Source organism: Mustelus asterias, chromosome 9, assembly GCF_964213995.1.
Source record: "Mustelus asterias chromosome 9, sMusAst1.hap1.1, whole genome shotgun sequence".
Classification (NCBI taxonomy): Eukaryota; Metazoa; Chordata; class Chondrichthyes; order Carcharhiniformes; family Triakidae; genus Mustelus; species Mustelus asterias.
Window position 1 is genome coordinate 68,170,117 of NC_135809.1, and position 18,172 is coordinate 68,188,288.

At 56.9% G+C, this 18,172-nt stretch overlaps 1 protein-coding gene across 1 annotated transcript in view; it reads right to left on the reverse strand.

The window, feature by feature from the left end:
• The window catches only part of madd (MAP-kinase activating death domain), a 256,584-nt gene that overhangs the window by 60,908 nt on the left and 177,504 nt on the right, over window positions 1–18,172 (reverse strand). Inside the window, exons 21-24 of the mRNA XM_078221357.1 lie at window positions 16,866–16,949; window positions 9,409–9,567; window positions 8,435–8,555; window positions 6,019–6,088 (exon numbers count right to left, since the gene is read on the reverse strand). Of these exons, the coding sequence (XP_078077483.1) occupies window positions 6,019–6,088; window positions 8,435–8,555; window positions 9,409–9,567; window positions 16,866–16,949 (434 nt within the window). The remainder of the gene's footprint in view (window positions 1–6,018; window positions 6,089–8,434; window positions 8,556–9,408; window positions 9,568–16,865; window positions 16,950–18,172) is intronic.

An 18,172-nucleotide genomic window follows, 5' to 3' on the forward strand; every position in this document is an offset into this window, starting at 1 on the left:
GGAGGGAGGGGCGGGCGGGAGGAGGGAGGGGGCGGGCGGAGGGAGGAAGGGCGGGGGGATGGAGGGGGCGGGCGGAGGGAGGGAGGGGGCGGGCGGAAAGAGGGGGCGGGCGGAGGGGAGAGGCGGGCGGAGGGAGAGGCGGGCGGAGGGAGAGGCGGGCGGAGGGAGAGGGCGGGCGGAGGGAGAGGCGGGCGGAGGAGAGGCGGGCGGAGGGAGAGGCGGGCGGAGGGAGAGGCGGGCGGAGGGAGAGGCGGGCGGAGGGAGAGGCGGGCGGAGGGAGAGGCGGGCGGAGGGAGAGGCGGGCGGAGGGAGAGGCGGGCGGAGGGAGAGGGGGCGGAGGTGAGAGGCGGGCGGAGGAGAGGCGGGCGGAGGGAGAGGCGGGGCGGAGGGGAGGCGGGCGGAGGGAGGAGGCGGGCGGAGGGGAGGCGGGCGGAGGGGGAGGCGGGCGGAGGGGGAGGCGGGCGGAGGGGAGGCGGGCGGAGGGGAGGCGGGCGGAGGGGGAGCGGGCGGAGGGGGAGGCGGGGAGGGGAGCGGCGGAGGGGGAGGCGGGGGAGGGAGGCGGGCGGAGGGGGAGGCGGGCGGAGGGAGGCGGGCGGAGGGGAGGCGGGCGGAGGGGGAGGCGGGCGGAGGGGAGGCGGCGGGGGGAGGGGGAGGCGGGCGGAGGGGAGGCGGGCGGAGGGGAGGCGGGCGGAGGGGGAGGCGGGCGGAGGGGGAGGCGGGCGGAGGGGGAGGCGGGCGGAGGGGGAGGCGGGCGGAGGGGGAGGCGGGCGGAGGGGGAGGCGGGCGGAGGGGGAGGCGGGCGGAGGGGAGGCGGGCGGAGGGGGAGGCGGGCGGAGGGGGAGGCGGGCGGAGGGGGAGGCGGGCGGAGGGGGAGGCGGGCGGAGGGGGAGGCGGGCGGAGGGGGAGGCGGCGGAGGGGGAGGCGGGCGGAGGGGGAGGCGGGCGGAGGGGGAGGCGGGCGGAGGGGGAGGCGGGCGGAGGGGGAGGCGGGCGGAGGGGGAGGCGGGCGGAGGGGGAGGCGGGCGGAGGGGGAGGCGGGCGGAGGGGGAGGCGGGCGGAGGGGGAGGCGGGCGAGGGGAGGCGGGCGGAGGGGGAGGCGGGCGGAGGGGAGGCGGGCGGAGGGAGAGGCGGGCGGAGGGAGAGGCGGGCGGAGGGAGAGGCGGGCGGAGGGAGAGGCGGGCGAGGGAGAGGCGGGCGGAGGGGAGGCGGGCGGAGGGAGGCGGGCGGAGGGAGAGGCGGGCGGAGGGAGAGGCGGGCGGAGGGAGAGGCGGGCGGAGGGAGAGGCGGGCGGAGGGAGAGGCGGGGCGGAGGGAGAGGCGGGCGGAGGGAGAGGCGGGCGGAGGGAGAGGCGGGCGGAGGGAGAGGCGGGCGGAGGAGAGGGGCGGGCGGAGGGAGGGAGGGGGCGGGAGGAGCGGCGGGAGGGAGGGGGCGGGCGGAGGGACGGAGGGGGCGGGCGGAGGGAGGGTGGGGGCGGGCGGAGGGAGGGAGGGGGCGGGCGGAGGGAGGGAGGGGGCGGGCGGAGGGAGGGAGGGGGCGGGCGGAGGGAGGGAGTGGGCGGGCTGAGGGAGGGAGGGGGCGGCAGGGAGGGAGGGGCGGGCGGAGGACGGGAGGGTCGGGCGGAGGGAGGAGGGGGCGGGCGGAGGGAGGGAGGGGGCGGGCGGAGGGAGGGAGGGGGCGGGCGGAGGGAGGGAGGGGGCGGGCGGAGGGAGGGAGGGGGCGGGCGGAGGGAGGGAGGGGGCGGCGGAGGGAGGGAGGGAGGGGGGGGCGGAGGGAGGGGCGGGCGGGCGGAGGGAGGGAGGGGGCGGGCGGAGGGAAGGAGGGGGCGGGCGGAGGGAAGGAGGGGGCGGGCGGAGGGAGGGAGGGGGCGGGCGGAGGGAGGGAGGGAGGGGCGGGCGGAGGGAGGGAGGGGGCGGGCGGAGGAAGGAGGGGGCGGGCGGAGGGAGGGAGGGGGCGGGCGGAGGGAGGGAGGGGGCGGGCGGAGGGAGGGAGGGGGCGGGCGGAGGGAGGGAGGGGGCGGGCGGAGGGAGGGAGGGGGCGGGCGGAGGGAGGGAGGGGGCGGGCGGAGGGAGGGAGGGGGCGGGCGGAGGGAGGGAGGGGGCGGGCGGAGGAGGGAGGGGGCGGGCGGAGGGAGGGAGGGGGCGGGCGGAGGGAGGGAGGGGGCGGGCGGAGGGAGGGAGGGGACGGAGGGAGGGAGGGGGCGGGCGGAGGGAGGGAAAGGGCGGGCGGAGGGAGGGAGGGGGCGGGCGGAGGGAGGGAGGGGCGGGCGGAGGGAGTTAGAGGGCGGGCGGAGGGAGGGAGGGGGCGGGCGGAGGGAGGGAGGGGCGGGCGGAGGGAGGGAGGGGGCGGGCGGAGGGAGGGAGGGGGCGGGCGGAGGGAGGGAGGGGGCGGGGGGAGGGAGGGGGCGGGCGGAGGGGGGGAGGGGGCGGGCGGAGGGAGGGAGGGGGCGGGCGGAGGGAGGAGTGGGCGGGCGAGGGAGGGAGGGGGCGGGCGGAGGGAGGGAGGGGGCGGGCGGAGGGAGGGAGGGGGCGGGCGGAGGGAGGGAGGGGGCGGGCGGAGGGAGGGAGGGGGCGGGCGGAGGGAGGGAGGGGGCGGGCGGAGGGAGGGAGGGCGCGGGCGGAGGGAGGGAGAGCGCGGGCGGAGGGAGGAGGGCGCGGGCGGAGGGAGGGAGGGAGGGAGGGGGCAGGCGCAGGGAGGGAGGGGGCGGGCGGAGGGAGGGAGGGGGCGGAGGGAGGGAGGGGGCGGAGGGAGGGAGGGGGCGGGCGGAGGGAGGGGGAGGGCGGAGGGAAGGGGAGGGCGGAGGGAAGGGGAGGGCGGAGGGAAGGGGAGGGCGGAGGGAAGGGGAGGGCGGAGTGCGGAGGGAGGGGGAGGGCGGAGGGAGGGGGAGGTCGGAGAGAGGGGGAGGGCAGAGGGAGGGGGAGGGCAGAGGGAGGGGGAGGTCGGAGAGAGGGGGAGGGCAGAACGAGGGGAGAGAGGAGGGGAGGGAGGGAGGGGGGAGGGAGGGGGGTGGGAGGGGGGTGGAGGGGGAGGGGGGTGGGAGGGGGAGGGGGGTGGGAGGGGGAGGGGGGTGGGAGGGGAGGGGGAGGGAGGGGGAGCGTGGAGGGAGGGGGAGCGTGGAGGGAGGGGGAGCGTGGAGGGAGGGGCGGGAGGGCGGAGGGAGGGGCGGGGAGGGCGGAGGGAGGGGCGGTGACGGCGGAGGAGGGGCGGGAGGGGAGGGAGGGAGGGAGGGCGGAGGGAGGGGCGGGGGGGCGGAGGAGGGGAGGGCGGAGGGAGGGGCGGGGAGGGCGAGGCGGGGAGGGCGGAGGGAGGGCGGGAGGGCGAGGGAGGGGCGGGGAGGGCGGAGGGAGGGGCGGGGAGGGCGGAGGGAGGGGCGGGGAGGGCGGAGGGAGGGGCGGGGAGGGCGGGGAGGGCGGAGGGAGGGGCGGGGAGGGCGGAGGGAGGGGCGGGGAGGGCAGATGGAGGGGAAGGGAGGGCGGATGGAGGGGAAGGGAGGGCGGATGGAGGGGAAGGGTCGGCGGAGGGAGGGGAAGGGACGGCGGAGGGAGGGGGCGGGCGGAGAGAGGGGCGGCGGAGAGAGGGGGCGGCGGAGAGAGGGGGCGGGCGGAGGGCGAGGGCGGGAGGGCGGAGCAGGGAGGGCAGAGGGTGGGGCAGGAAGGGCGGAGGGAGGGGAAGGGAGGACGGAGGGAGGGGGCGGAGGGAGGGGGAGGGTGGTGGGAGGGGGAGGGCGGAGAGAGGGAGAGGGCGGAACGAGGGCGAGGGCGGAACGAGGGCGAGGGCGGAACGAGGGCGAGGGCGGAACGAGGGCGAGGGCGGAACGAGGGCGAGGGCGGAACGAGGGCGAGGGCGGAACGAGGGCGAGGGCGGAACGAGGGCGAGGGCGGAACGAGGGCGAGGGCGGAACGAGGGCGAGGGCGGAACGAGGGCGAGGGCGGAACGAGGGCGAGGGCGGAACGAGGGCGAGGGCGGAACGAGGGCGAGGGCGGAACGAGGGCGAGGGCGGAACGATGGCGAGGGCGGAACGAGGGCGAGGGCGGAACGAGGGAGAGGGCGGAACGAGGGAGAGGGCGGAACGAGGGAGAGGGCGGAACGAGGGAGAGGGCGGAACGAGGGAGAGGGCGGAACGAGGGAGAGGGCGGAACGAGGGAGAGGGCGGAACGAGGGAGAGGGCGGAACGAGGGAGAGGGCGGAACGAGGGAGAGGGCGGAACGAGGGAGAGGGCGGAGAGAAGGGAAGGCGGAGAGAGGGGGAGTGCGGAGAGAGGGGGAGTGCGGAGGGAGGGGCAGTGCAGAGGGAGGGGCAGTGCGGAGGGAGGGGCAGTGCGGAGGGAGGGGCAGTGCGGAGGGAGGGGCAGTGCGGAGGGAGGGGCAGTGCGGAGGGAGGGGCAGTGCGGAGGGAGGGGCAGTGCGGAGGGAGGGGCAGTGCGGAGGGAGGGGCATTGCGGAGGGAGGGGCATTGCGGAGGGAGGGGCAGTGCGGAGGGAGGGGCAGTGCGGAGGGAGGGGCAGTGCGGAGGGAGGGGCAGTGCGGAGGGAGGGGCAGTGCGGAGGGAGGGGCAGTGCGGAGGGAGGGGCAGTGCGGAGGGAGGGGCAGTGCGGAGGGAGGGGCAGTGCGGAGGGAGGGGCAGTGCGGAGGGAGGGCAGTGCGGAGGGAGGGGCAGTGCGGGGGAGGGGCAGTGCGGAGGGAGGGCAGTGCGGAGGGAGGGGCAGTGCGGAGGGAGGGGCAGTGCGGAGGGAGGGGCAGTGCGGAGGGAGGGGCAGTGCGGAGGGAGGGGCAGTGCGGAGGGAGGGGCAGTGCGGAGGGAGGGGCAGTGCGGAGGGAGGGGCAGTGCGGAGGGAGGGGCAGTGCGGAGGGAGGGGCAGTGCGGAGGGAGGGGCAGTGCGGAGGGAGGGGCAGTGCGGAGGGAGGGGCAGTGCGGAGGGAGGGGCAGTGCGGAGGGAGGGGCAGTGCGGAGGGAGGGGCAGTGCGGAGGGAGGGGCAGTGCGGAGGGAGGGGCAGTGCGGAGGGAGGGGCAGTGCGGAGGGAGGGGCAGTGCGGAGGGAGGGGCAGTGCGGAGGGAGGGGCAGTGCGGAGGGAGGGGCAGTGCGGAGGGAGGGGCAGTGCGGAGGGAGGGGCAGTGCGGAGGGAGGGGCAGTGCGGAGGGAGGGGCAGTGCGGAGGGAGGGGCAGTGCGGAGGGAGGGGGAGGGCGGAGGGAGGGGGAGGGCGGAGGAGGGAGGAGGGCGGAGGGAGGGGAGGGAGGGCGGAGGGAAGGGGAGGGCGGAGGGAAGGGGAGGGCGGAGGGAAGGGGAGGGCGGAGGGAAGGGGAGGGCGGAGGGAAGGGGGAGGGCGGGTGGGGAGGCAGGTCGGAGAGGGGAGGGAGGTCGGAGGGGGGAGGGAGGTCGGGAGGGGGGAGGGAGGTCGGAGGGGGGGAGCGAGGTCGGAGGGGGGAGCGAGGTCGGAGGGGGGGAGCGAGGTCGGAGGGGGGGAGCGAGGTCGGAGGGGGGGAGCGAGGTCGGAGGGGGGGAGCGAGGTCGGAGGGGGGGAGCGAGGTCGGAGGGGGGAGCGAGGTCGGACGCGGGGAGCGAGGTCGGACGGGGGGAGCGAGGTCGGACGGGGGGAGCGAGGTCGGACGGGGGGAGCGAGGTCGGACGGGGGAAGCGAGGTCGGACGGGGGGAGCGAGGTCGGACGGGGGGAGCGAGGTCGGACGGGGGGAGCGAGGTCGGACGGGGGAGCGAGGTCGGACGGGGGAGCGAGGTCGGACGGGGGGAGCGAGGTCGGACGGGGGGAGCGAGGTCGGAGGGGGGGAGGGAGGTCGGAGGGGGGAGAGAGGTCGGAGGGGGGAGGGAGGTCGGAGGGGGGAGGGAGGTTGGAGGGGGGAGGGAGGTTGGAGGGGGGAGGGAGGTTGGAGGGGGGAGAGGGGTTGGAGGGGGGAGAGAGGTTGGAGGGCAGGTTGGGCATATTCTTCACAAGACTGGAATTGAATGTGAGCAACTGGAGAGATTTTCAAACATGCCCGAGGGAAGCGGGAACAGGCAGGATCAGCGCTCATTACTCATTGATAATGTCTCCATGGCCGCATCCTCCAGCTGGTCCCACATTGAGCTCTTGTCTCTCCCTGAGCAGATCGAAAGCAGCAAGAAAAAGGAAAAAAGCCCGGCATTTAGTGACATTCAACATACAGAATAGTAAGCGGGTATAATTTCTTCACCCACAACAGTGTGAAATACAGACTCTTCACAATCCCAGTCAAACTGGACTGAAGCAGCAGCAAAGACTGCACAGGGGGGAAAGCACTAAACCAACCCAGAATACAGCAAATAGCTGTTACATATCTCACACACACAAACTCAAATGTAGACAGGTGGCAGATATAATACATTGATTGATAAAAATAAACCCACACAGTGTGTCTGTCCTCCATCATACAAATGTACACTGCACCTCTGTCAGCTTTTTAACATCAAATAGTACATCGACACTCAAACATGAGAATGAGACTGTATAAACAGGGCACAATCACAGTAAGCACCTCACCACATAGCCCCCACACTCCCCCCCCCCCCCCCCCGCCTCCCAACATGCGGCCCCCCACATTCTTTCCCCCCCCCTTCCCCGACATGTGGCCCCCACACTCTTCCCCCCCAAAATGTGGCCCCCACACTCTTCCCGTTGTTTAAGAAGGGTAGCAGGGATAACCCAGGAAATTATAGGCCGGTGAGCTTGACGTCCGTGGTAGGGAAGTTGTTGGAGAGGATTCTTAGAGACAGGATGTATGTGCATTTAGAACGGAACAATCTCATTAGTGACAGACAGCATGGTTTTGTAAGAGGGAGGTCGTGCCTTACAAATTTGGTGGAGTTTTTTGAGGAAGTGACAAAAACGGTTGATGAAGGAAGGGCCGTGGATGTCGTCTATATGGATTTCAGTAAGGCATTTGACAAAGTCCCACATGGCAGGTTGGTTAAGAAGGTTAAGGCTCATGGGATACAAGGAGAAGTGGCGAGATGGGTGGAGAACTGGCTTGGCCATAGGAGACAGAGGGTAGTGGTCGAAGGGTCTTTTTCCGGCTGGAGGTCTGTGACCAGTGGTGTTCCGCAGGGCTCTGTACTGGGACCTCTGCTATTTGTGATATATATAAATGATTTGGAAGAAGGTGTAACTGGTGTAATCAGCAAGTTTGCGGATGACACGAAGATGGCTGGAATTGCGGATAGCGAAGAGCATTGTCGGGCAATACAGCAGGATATAGATAGGCTGGAAAATTGGGCGGAGAGGTGGCAGATGGAATTTAATCCGGATAAATGCGAAGTGATGCATTTTGGAAGAAATAATGTAGGGAGGAGTTATGCAATAAATGGCAGAGTCATCAGGAGTATAGAAACACAGAGGGACCTAGGTGTGCAAGTCCACAAATCCTTGAAGGTGGCAACACAGGTGGAGAAGGTGGTGAAGAAGGCATATGGTATGCTTGCCTTTATAGGACGGGGTATAGAGTATAAAAGCTGGAGTCTGATGATGCAGCTGTATAGAACGCTGGTTAGGCCGCATTTGGAGTACTGCGTCCAGTTCTGGTCGCCGCACTACCAGAAGGACGTGGAGGCATTGGAGAGAGTGCAGAGAAGGTTTACCAGGATGTTGCCTGGTATGGAGGGTCTTAGCTATGAGGAGAGATTGGGTAGACTGGGGTTGTTCTCCTTGGAAAGACGGAGAATGAGGGGAGATCTAATAGAGGTATACAAGATTATGAAGGGTATAGATAGGGTGAACAGTGGGAAGCTTTTTCCCAGGTCGGAGGTGACGATCACGAGGGGTCACGGGCTCAAGGTGAGAGGGGCGAAGTATAACTCAGACATCAGAGGGACGTTTTTTACACAGAGGGTGGTGGGGGCCTGGAATGCGCTGCCAAGTAGGGTGGTGGAGGCAGACGCACTGACATCGTTTAAGACTTACCTGGATAGTCACATGAGCAGCCTGGGAATGGAGGGATACAAACGATTGGTCTAGTTGGACCAAGGAGCGGCACAGGCTTGGAGGGCCGAAGGGCCTGTTTCCTGTGCTGTACTGTTCTTTGTTCTTTGTTCTTCCCCCCCATGTGCGGCCACCACACTCCTTTCCCTTCCCGACGTGCGGCCCCCACATTCTCCCCCCCAACGTGCGACCCCAGTGCTCTTTCCCCCCTGACACACGGCCCTCACCCATCCCCCCCCCAATATGCAGTCAGTGGAGGGGAGGGGTTTCAGAGGTCACCTCATGGGCAACAAGAATGGGGGTCACCCAATGGATTAATGGGTAGGGGTAATCCATCAATAGGTGATAAGGGGTCCACTAGATGTTCCAGGATGGAGGGCACTGTAACAGTGTTACACTTGTTCCTGATATGTTCTGGGGATAATGAGATGGTTCAAATCGCTGCTCCTTTAGCACTTTGTAAGAAAATGGCACAATTGCTTTCAGTTCTTACCCAACAAGCCCTCAAAGAGGTAAACCCTCTGACTGATATCCTCTGGGGGTACAGGAGGCTCTGGATATCCACTGGCACCTTTAGCAGCCTTGAATCCAGGTCCCAGCATGTGTGATTTAGCCTGTTAGATAAGAAGAACTCCATCAACACCTAACCTTGTCATTTCATCATACACTCTGCTGATCCTCACACTTCAACCCTCATTTCACCATTCCTCCTGCTGCTCATTCTCCTTTCACCCACACTGTTTAACCTACCATTCCTTCCAATCTGCTGATAGCCTGCCTCTCCATTCCTGATGAGAAAGATCAAATGGCACTTTCTAACATTTCTCAGACTGAGCAGTCCCACTCCTAGTCTTCCCTCACTCATCACTATCTTCCCTCTGACCGCACTACTCCCAGTTTCCTCTCTCTCAGCCTCTCTAACTACTCTGTGCTGCTCTCTGACGAAAACACTTTCCAAGAATCTCAGTTTCCTTTCCTCTCAGATCTTCCACCCCTCATTAATTCCATATAATATTTTTTGAAAGCCTGTGCAACCCTCTCTTGTGTGTGAAGCTTTTTGCTGTTTACAGGAATTGCTTTATTTTATTGATATAATTTATCGGTGCTCTTGTGCAACTTTCATCTGATTGCTTCTCTTCTGCCAAGTCTGCCATCCTACATTCTTCCGATTGCCCATCTACAGTGTATCCACATTAACTTGATGAATTGTCCATTCTTAACTGGACGTCAAAACAGCAAGGCACTCTCTCCACTCTAACCCTGCTCACCTCTGCTGCTATCTATCTTGCTCAGTTCTGCGCTAAAGGGTTTGCCATTTGACCATGAGTTAACAGGTAAGTGTGTTCTGACCTGGCCAGTTTTAGCCCAGAATTTCACTGCCTGTCTTGTCCCAGGTGAAGGAAAAAGGGGCAAAAATTCACCTAAGTTCCCATTTCTCATCGTAGGGCAGTTTGGATGCAGACTTACGAATATATATCGGGTGTCGGTGTTAGTCTCAATCTCACTATCGGAGAGAGTCCCTCTGGACACTGCCGTCCCGGAGGAGCTTTTCCCTGGCACGCTTTCTCCAGCTACACTGCTGTAGTCACTGTCGGCACCCAGTGTCTCTCCAGAACTGTTACTGACCTGGGACAACAGATTCAAACATCACTGTGTGTGTACACTTCAAACACAGCAATAATTCACAACTCCAGGTTTCAGACCAACATTACATCAAGCACTTCATTTATATTGGCTCCTTAGGCAGCACCTAAGGCCTGTACCTTCTAGAAGGACAAGGGCAGCAGATATCTAGGAACACCATCATCTGGAGGTTCCTCTCCAGTCACTCAACCTCCTGACTTGCAAATATATAAATATATTGCTGTTCTTTCACTGTTGCTGGGTCAAAATCCAGATATGGGGGGAGCGGGTGGGGATGGGGAGAGAAGTTAGAATGGGAATGTGGACCCAAAAATCCCCAGTGAGGGGTATGGGGGGATAACTGAACTGTGTGAACATAAACCCTCCGCAGGGTTATTGGGAGTGAAGACAGGAAACTTTGGAGAACCATTACAGGTTAAAGAATTCTTCAATCATCAGAACTAATGTACTAAATTACCCTTAAAGCATTAAGGATGAATGAAGAATTCTTAAAGCTGCAGCTACTATCAACTGAAGTATCTTTAAAATGTTAATTACGGGCCAAAGGATCATTAAATGTTTAACTGCGCACTAAGGTCAGATCATTAATGATGCCAAACAATTTAGGAAAACATGACACCTCTATTCTAGAAAGGAGGAAGACACAAAGCAGGAAGCTTAGCTATAGGTCTGTTAGCCGAATGTCTGTCATTATTAAAGAGATTATTAGGGCAGAGTCAACATGGTTTTGTGAAAGGGAAATCCTGTTTGATTAATTTATTAGAGTTCTGTAAGGAAGTCACAAGCAAGATGGATAAAGGCAAACCAGTAGATGTGGTGTATTTGGATTTCCAAAAGGCCCTTGATAAGGTGCAACATCAAAAGTTACCGCACAACATAAAAGCTCATGGTGCAGGCCTGGGTAGAAGATTAGCTAATTAACAGGAAACCGAGCAAGAATAAATGGTCCATTTTCAGGTTTGTGAGCTGTTAATTAGTGAAGTGCCATAGAGATCAGTGCTGGGAGCCTAAGTACTTAAGATCTATATCAAGGAATTAGATGAAGGGATTGAAGGTAAGGTTGCTAAATTTGCTGATGACACAAAGATAGGTAGGAAACTACCTAAGGGCGGCACAGTGGCACAGAGGTTAGCACTGCTGTCTCACAGCGCCATGGACCTGGGTTCGATTCCCAGCTTGGGTCACTGTCAGTGCGGAGTTTGCACGTTCTCCCTGTGTCTGCATGGGTTTCCTCCAGGTGCTCCGGTTTGCTCCCACAGTCCGAAAGACGTGCGGGTTAGGTGCATTGACCCGAACAGGTGCCGGAGTGTGGCGACTAGGGGAATTTCACAGTAACTTTATTGCAGTGTTAATGTAAGCCTTACTTGTGACTAATAAATAAAATTTTAACTTTAACTTGTGAAGAGGTCATAAGGAGGTTAAAAATGGATATAGACAGATTAAGTGAGTGGGCAAAAACTTGGCAGCTGGAGTATAATGTATATGAAAATGTACACATTGGCAGGAAGAATAGAAAAACAGTGTAACATTGAAATAGAGAGATTGCAGAACTAGGTGGTACAGAGGGATCTGAGTAGATCCTGGTACATGAATCACAATGTTCGTCTGCTGATACAGCAAGTATTTAGGAAGGCAAATGGAACATTGGTTTTTATTGGGCAGTTTTACTGTAGCTGTACAAGGTCACATCTGGAGTATTGCGTACAGTTTTAGTTTCCATACTTAAAGGACATAATTACATTAGCAGTTCATAGAAGGTTCACTCAATCCTAGGACGAAAAGAGTTTTCTTTAATGAAGGTTGGGCTTATACCCCTTTGAGTTCAGAAGAATGAGAGATGATTGTATTGAATCATATAAGATCCTGAGGGGACTTGACAGGGTGGATGCCGAGAGGATGCTTCCCCTTGTGGGAAGATCCTGGGGACACTGTTTAAAAATTGGGGGTCTCCGATTTAACGCTCAGATATGGATTTGTTTTCCTCAGAGGGCTGTTAATCTGTATAATTCTCTTCCCCAGACAGCAGTGAAAGCTGGCCATTGAATTTATTCCAGACAGAGTTTTAATTGACGAGCAAGTCAGGGGTTATGGGGGCAGACGGGAAAGTAAGGCCATAATCAGATCAGTCATGGTCTTATTGAATGGCGGAGCAGGCCTGAGGGGCTGAATGACCTATTCCTACTCTTAATTTGTGTTCTTGTGAAAGAGATGACCCAGTAGATTCCATGGAATCTCCCATTTCCTGTTGGAAATCCTTAAACTGATGGGATTCAGAGCTCTTGATTCGAAATTGAATTAGGCCAGAGATTGTTGGAAAAAACAAAAACAGAAAATGCTGGAAAATCTCAGCAGATCTGACAGCATCTGTGGACAACTTGGCTTTGGCAGTACATATGATTGGAGGCATTGGTTGGGGTGCGAGGCATATTGCAGAGCTGCCTGTTGATACTAATCTCTGCTCTCACCCCTTGACGGCAGGTTTGTGTACAAAGCTACATACCTGGAAGCAATCCTACAGAAATGCTTCCAAGTTCACAAGCTGCACACTAAGGCTAACAGTACTGAACAGAGAGGGACAAAAGGACACTGGGTTACTGTTTACAGCCATCATATGATTGGCCTCAGAACCCTCAAAACTTCAGGGACTGCTCTCCTCACCTCAGCCTGGATGCAGCTAGCATGCAGGATAGAAAGAGCCCTGTCTATGTGAGAAGACAGTACGAAGTCTCACGACACCAGGTTAAAGTCCAACAGGTATATTTGGTAGCAAAAGCCACTAGCTTTCGGAGCGCTGCTCCTTCGTCAGGTGAGTGGGAGTTCAGTTCACAAACAGGGCATATAAAGACACAAACTCAATTTACAACATAATGGTTGGAATGCGAGTCTTTACAGGTAATCAAGTCTTAAAGATACAGACAATGTGAGTGGAGAGAGGGTTAAGCACAGGTTAAAGAGATGTGTATTGTCTCCAGACAGGACAGTTAGTGAGATTTTGCAAGCCCAGGCAAGTCATGGGTATTACAGATAGTGTGGCATGAACCCAAGATCCCGGTTGAGGCCGTCCTCATGTGTGCGGAACTTGGCTATCAGTCTCTGCTCAGCGACTCTGCGTTGTTATATGTCGTGAAGGCCGCCTTGGAGAACACTTACCTGAAGATCAGAGGCCGAATGCCCGTGACCGCTGAAGTGTTCCCCAACAGGAAGAGAACACTCTTGCTTGGTGATTGTTGAGCGGTGTTCATTCATCCATTGTCGTAGCATCTGCATGGTCTCCCCAATGTACCATGCCTCAGGACATCCTTTCCTGCAGCATATCAGGTAGACAACGTTGGCTGAGTTACGAGAGTATGTACCGTGTACCTGGTGGATGGTGTTCTCACGTAAGATGAGAATGTTGTCTACCTGATACGCTGCAGGACATCATCTCACGTGAGAACACCATCCACCAGGTACACGGTATATACTCTTGCAACTCGGCCAACATTGTCTACCTGATACGCTGCAGGAAAGGATATTCCGAGGCATGGTACATTGGGGAGACCATGCAGACGCTACGACAACGGATGAATGAACACCGCTCAACAATCACCAGGCAAGAGTGTTCTCTTCCTGTTGGGGAACACTTCAGCAGTCACGGGCATTCGGCCTCTGATCTTCGGGTAAGCGTTCTCCAAGGCGGCCTTCACAACACACGACAACGCAGAGTCGCTGAGCAGAGAGTGATAGCCAAGTTCCGCACACATGAGGACGGCCTCAACCGGGATCTTGGGTTCATGTCACACTATCTGTAACCCCCATGACTTGCCTGGGCTTGCAAAATCTCACTAACTGTCCCGGCTGGAGACAATACACATTTCTTTAACCTGTGCTTAACTCTCTCTCCACTCACATTGTCTGTATCTTTAAGACTTGATCACCTGTAAAGACTCTCATTCCAACCATTATTTTGTAAATTGAGATTGTGTCTTTATATGCCCTGTTTGTGAACTGAAATCCCACTCACCTGACGAAGGAGCAGTGCTCTGAAAGCTAGTGGCTTTTGCTACCAAATAAACCTGTTGGACTTTAACCTGGTGTTGTGAGACTTCTTACTGTGTTTACCCCAGTCCAACGCCGACATCTCCACATTATGTGAGGAGATACATAGATGAGGGGTGGGGTATACAATCGCCCCACAGGGATAGCTAACGTGGGCATGTCCTAAGGGTCCCATTACTGGCATCTCCTTCTGTACACCCAGTCACTTTCCCAATAATTTGCCTGCAACCACTGGCTTTTTCCAGGTTAGTATGGCGCCTTCAACCAAGTCAACTTCGAAACAGCCCATTAACATCAACTGTTCAAAGTCCACATGCCTATCAGCTCAGCAGCTTCGTGTCCTCACCGGGAGGGATGTTAAATGCTGAGAAATGCAGAGGTCTGTTTGGTACATGCTGTAACTGTGCGTGTGTGTGTGTGTGTGTTTGTGTGTGGGGGAAGAGGGATGTAGGTGATTGTAAGCAAGGAAAAGGGCGGATTAGAGAGAGACTGTGATACAGCTAAGTCCATCTTCATTCATCCACCTAGAATGACCACGCAGACCACATCCCAATCCATCAAATCTGCTGGTCACCATCTCTGGAGTGATTCCAGGGGTTTTGTTTCCATGCTTTTGTTGTGCAGTTTGTTAAAGAGTCTCCTGATTTCAGTTAGAGAACACTGCCTTTTAACAAGTTTGAATCTATGTCATCCTTTCCTACTCTTGCACTGCAGCTTAATAAGAACAGAACATAAGAACTAGGAGCAGGAGTAGGCCATCTGGCCCCTCGAGCCTGCTCCGCCATTCAATAAGATCACAGCTGATCCTTTGGTGGACTCAGCTCCACTTACCCGCCCACTCACCATAGCCCTTAATTTTTTTACTGTTCAAAAATCTATCTTTGCCTTAAAAACATTCAATGAGGTAGGCTCAACTGCTTCACTGGGCAGGGAATTCCACAGATTCACAACCCTTTGGGTGAAGAAGTTCCTCCTCAAGTCAGTCCGAAAACTGCTCCCTCTTATTTTGAGGCCATGCCCCCTAGTCCTGGTTTCACCTGCCAGTGGAAACAACCTCCCTGCTTCTATCTTATTTATTCCCTTCATAATTGTTTATATGTTTCTATAAGATCTCCCCTCATTCTTCTGAATTCCAATGAGTATAGCCCCAGTCTACTCAGTCTCTCCTCATAAGCCAACCCTCTCAACTCCAGAATCAACCTAGTGAATCTCCTCTGCAACCTCTCCAGTGCCAGTATATCCTTTCTCAAGTAAGGAGACCAAAACTGTACACAGTACTCCAGGTGTGGCCTCACCAGCACCTTATACAGCTGCAACATAACCTCGCTGTTTTTAAACTCCATCCCTCTAGCAATAAAGGACAAAATTCCATTTGTCGTCTTAATTACCTGCAGCACCTGCAACTTTTTGTGATTCATACACAAGGACACCAGGTCCCTCTGCACAGCAGCATGCTGCAATCTTTTACCATTTAATAGTCCATTTTGCTGTTATTCCTACCAAAATGGATGACCTCACATTTACCAACATTGTGCTTCATCTGCCAGACCCTCACCCACTCACTTAGACTATCTATATCCCTTTGCAGACTTTCAGAGTCCTCTGCACACTTTGCTCTACCACTGAACTTACAGTCATCTGCCAACTTTGACACACTACACTTGGTCCCCAACTCCAAATCATCTATGTAAATTGTAAACTAATGTTATAGATTGATCCTTTTCTTTCCATTAACTACCTCACATCCTTCCTTAAGGTCACTTTTTAGACACCATCCTGATTTACTGGGCTGAAATGTCCAATTCCTCCTTTCTTTTCAGATCCCTTTGTGCCTCTTCCGTCCACTGCCCATATCTTGTAGCTCAGTAACAAGAACGGGACCCACTATTCATTGTCCATCCTACCAGAGCCCTGTCCAATTGGACCAGAACTTCCTCATTTGTCTTATATTGACTATTCTACTTCAACCTCCTCCTAGCTTAACCGCTCGATGTTGATTTGACAATTTGACTGCTGTGCCCACTAAAGCGTATCGCTTTCTCTCAACATCAAACATTGCTATTTCAACATCATTAGTGGAATGTAGTGGTCCTTTCTAGTCCCTTCGTGTAGTATTTCCATTTGTCTGGATTCATTTTGTCAATCATTTTTCTGTCAGTTCTCAAATGTTTCCAACAATCCCACTGCCTCTTCTCGTCAATGTCTTCCTGCATTTAGGCTGTCAAATCCAAATCATTGCTATCAATTTAAAACAAATCACTGATCCACATGGCACTTCACCCCCTCCCCAACATCAATCTTTAAACTGCTTTGTATCGTGCCCACGATGTACACAAAACCACACAGTTTTTCATGTGTAACTTTAGAAGTTGAGCTTGGGCATGTGTCACGGATTAAGTTGCTACTTCCTTAACGAATGCAGGAAGACTGATCTCCGTCTCAATCCATGCTTTTGGCTGGGCTATTGTACAGAAACTCCAAGATAACTTCTGATAATGGATTCCATAATTTTGCACGGAACTAAAGGGAGGCTGATAGGAAAGTAAAGTTGAGGCTCAGATAAGATCAGCTATGATGGTATTGAATGGCGGAACAGGCTCGAGGGGCTAAATTGCCTACTCCTGCTCCTAGTTCTTACATTCTAATGGATCTAGCATTGCCTGGATTTGTCTCCCACTCTTGTTGAAAATGAGCATCATTAATGTGCTGGTACCTTACCTCAAAGTGATGGCCCATGCCTACAAGGTTCTGCCCTTGTCTTAGTCTGCTGGTTAAAGTTTTAAAGTTTATTTCTTAGTATCACAAGTAGGCTTACATTAACACTGCAATGAAGTTACTATGAAAATCTCCTAGTTGCCACACTCCGGCGCCTGTTCGGGTACACTGAGGGAGAATTTAGCATGGCCAATGCACCTAACCAGCATGTCTTTTGGACTGTGAGAGGAAACTGGAGCACCCGGATGAAACACACGCAGACATGGGAGAACGTGCAAACTGCACAGTCACCAAAACCGGGAATCGAACTTGGGTCCCTGGCGCTGAGGCATCACTGCTAACCACTGTGCCACCATGCCGCCCCAGAAATACCATCTACTCTTGGGATTTCTGTTCACCAACTCTTTGTTGAATTGGACCAGGGGAGTAAGAATGAGATGATTTATCAGACAATACAGCTTTCCCCACTGCACTGCATAAGGAGCACAGCATACACCATGCACACGCCCAGCTTGTCACTGCCCTACCACAGTGCTGCTTTCTGACTCTTGGCTGGTACTCCTGGTGAGTGCAGGCGGTTCGGAGCTGGTGATAGATTCGTTGTCACTCTTCTGGTACCGTTGAGGGGGGATTGGCAGGATAGGGAAGGGAGAGCAAGAAATGAGGAAGAAAGAGGGCAAAAGAATAAAGAAGAGAGTATTACCAGCAACACCAAAAATGAAAACAATTGAAATTTAAAACCATCCAAATGCACTGTTGGTTCAACCAGACTTAATAAGACATACTAATCAGGACAGAACTGTTATTAAAGAACAGACACGTTTATGAGGCAGTTTTTTTAGTGTCTCTTTTCTTGTAAGCATCCCTCTCTGCCCTTCATCTCAAGTTCAGAAGTTACATCTTGCACGCTAATCACTCAGACTTGGCACTGCGTTACTTATTTCCTCACTCCTTCTTCACCCTTGAGCAAGCTTCTCTCAGTGGACTGCTGCCCAATATAAAACATAGCCAGTTTTCAGGGTGGGTTAAGCAAAGCTGAAAAATGGGAGATTTGCAGTGCAGATGTATTGGATTAAAGTTTGCAGATGGAGCGTCAGAAAATTAAAATTAAATGAATTAAAATCATTAATTTCCTCCAGAATTCAGGAAACATGTTTTCAGAATTCTGGGAGACGGACATGTCCCTCTCTCAGAATGGTGAAACCTTTGAGAACACAATATGTTTCATCCATAAATGGTGCAGCCACAGAACATTGCAACTGATCAATGGTTTCTTTAGGAAGCTCCTTTTCAACTTCTTTCATGCTCCAGAGAGCTTCTGCATTCCTGTCTTTATCTTTGTCATCCTTTCCTCAACAAGGCTGCCTGAAATTCTTCTAACAAGTGAGGATTCCAAAACTTAACACCACAACTTGTCCTTTAGTTGCTACTAAAAGCCAGCTCCAAGTCTGCAGTCAAACAGTCACTCACTGAAATATACAATGATTTACATTTGAGAAACCAATTTTACAGTCACACAGGGCTTGGTTTCAGTGGAATAACTAATGACAGAGTCATTACTGACTACCAGTGCATCTGTCAGTGAAAATAAATATAACCACGAGACGTGCTCACAGTGTTTAAAACTGTTTCCTTCCAGTATCATCCACCATCCAACCAGTTTTTTTCAACTCAGCTCCATTCACTATCTCCTGACTCCCCCCAGTGGACTCCATCAAATCACCTCGTGTGGGGATCACTCTCTCTCCACTTCTCCAGGCTCCACTCACAGCTCCCTCACACCAATACATTTGCGTCTTGGAAGTGCAGCAGAGAGGGAGAGATTCGCGAGAGG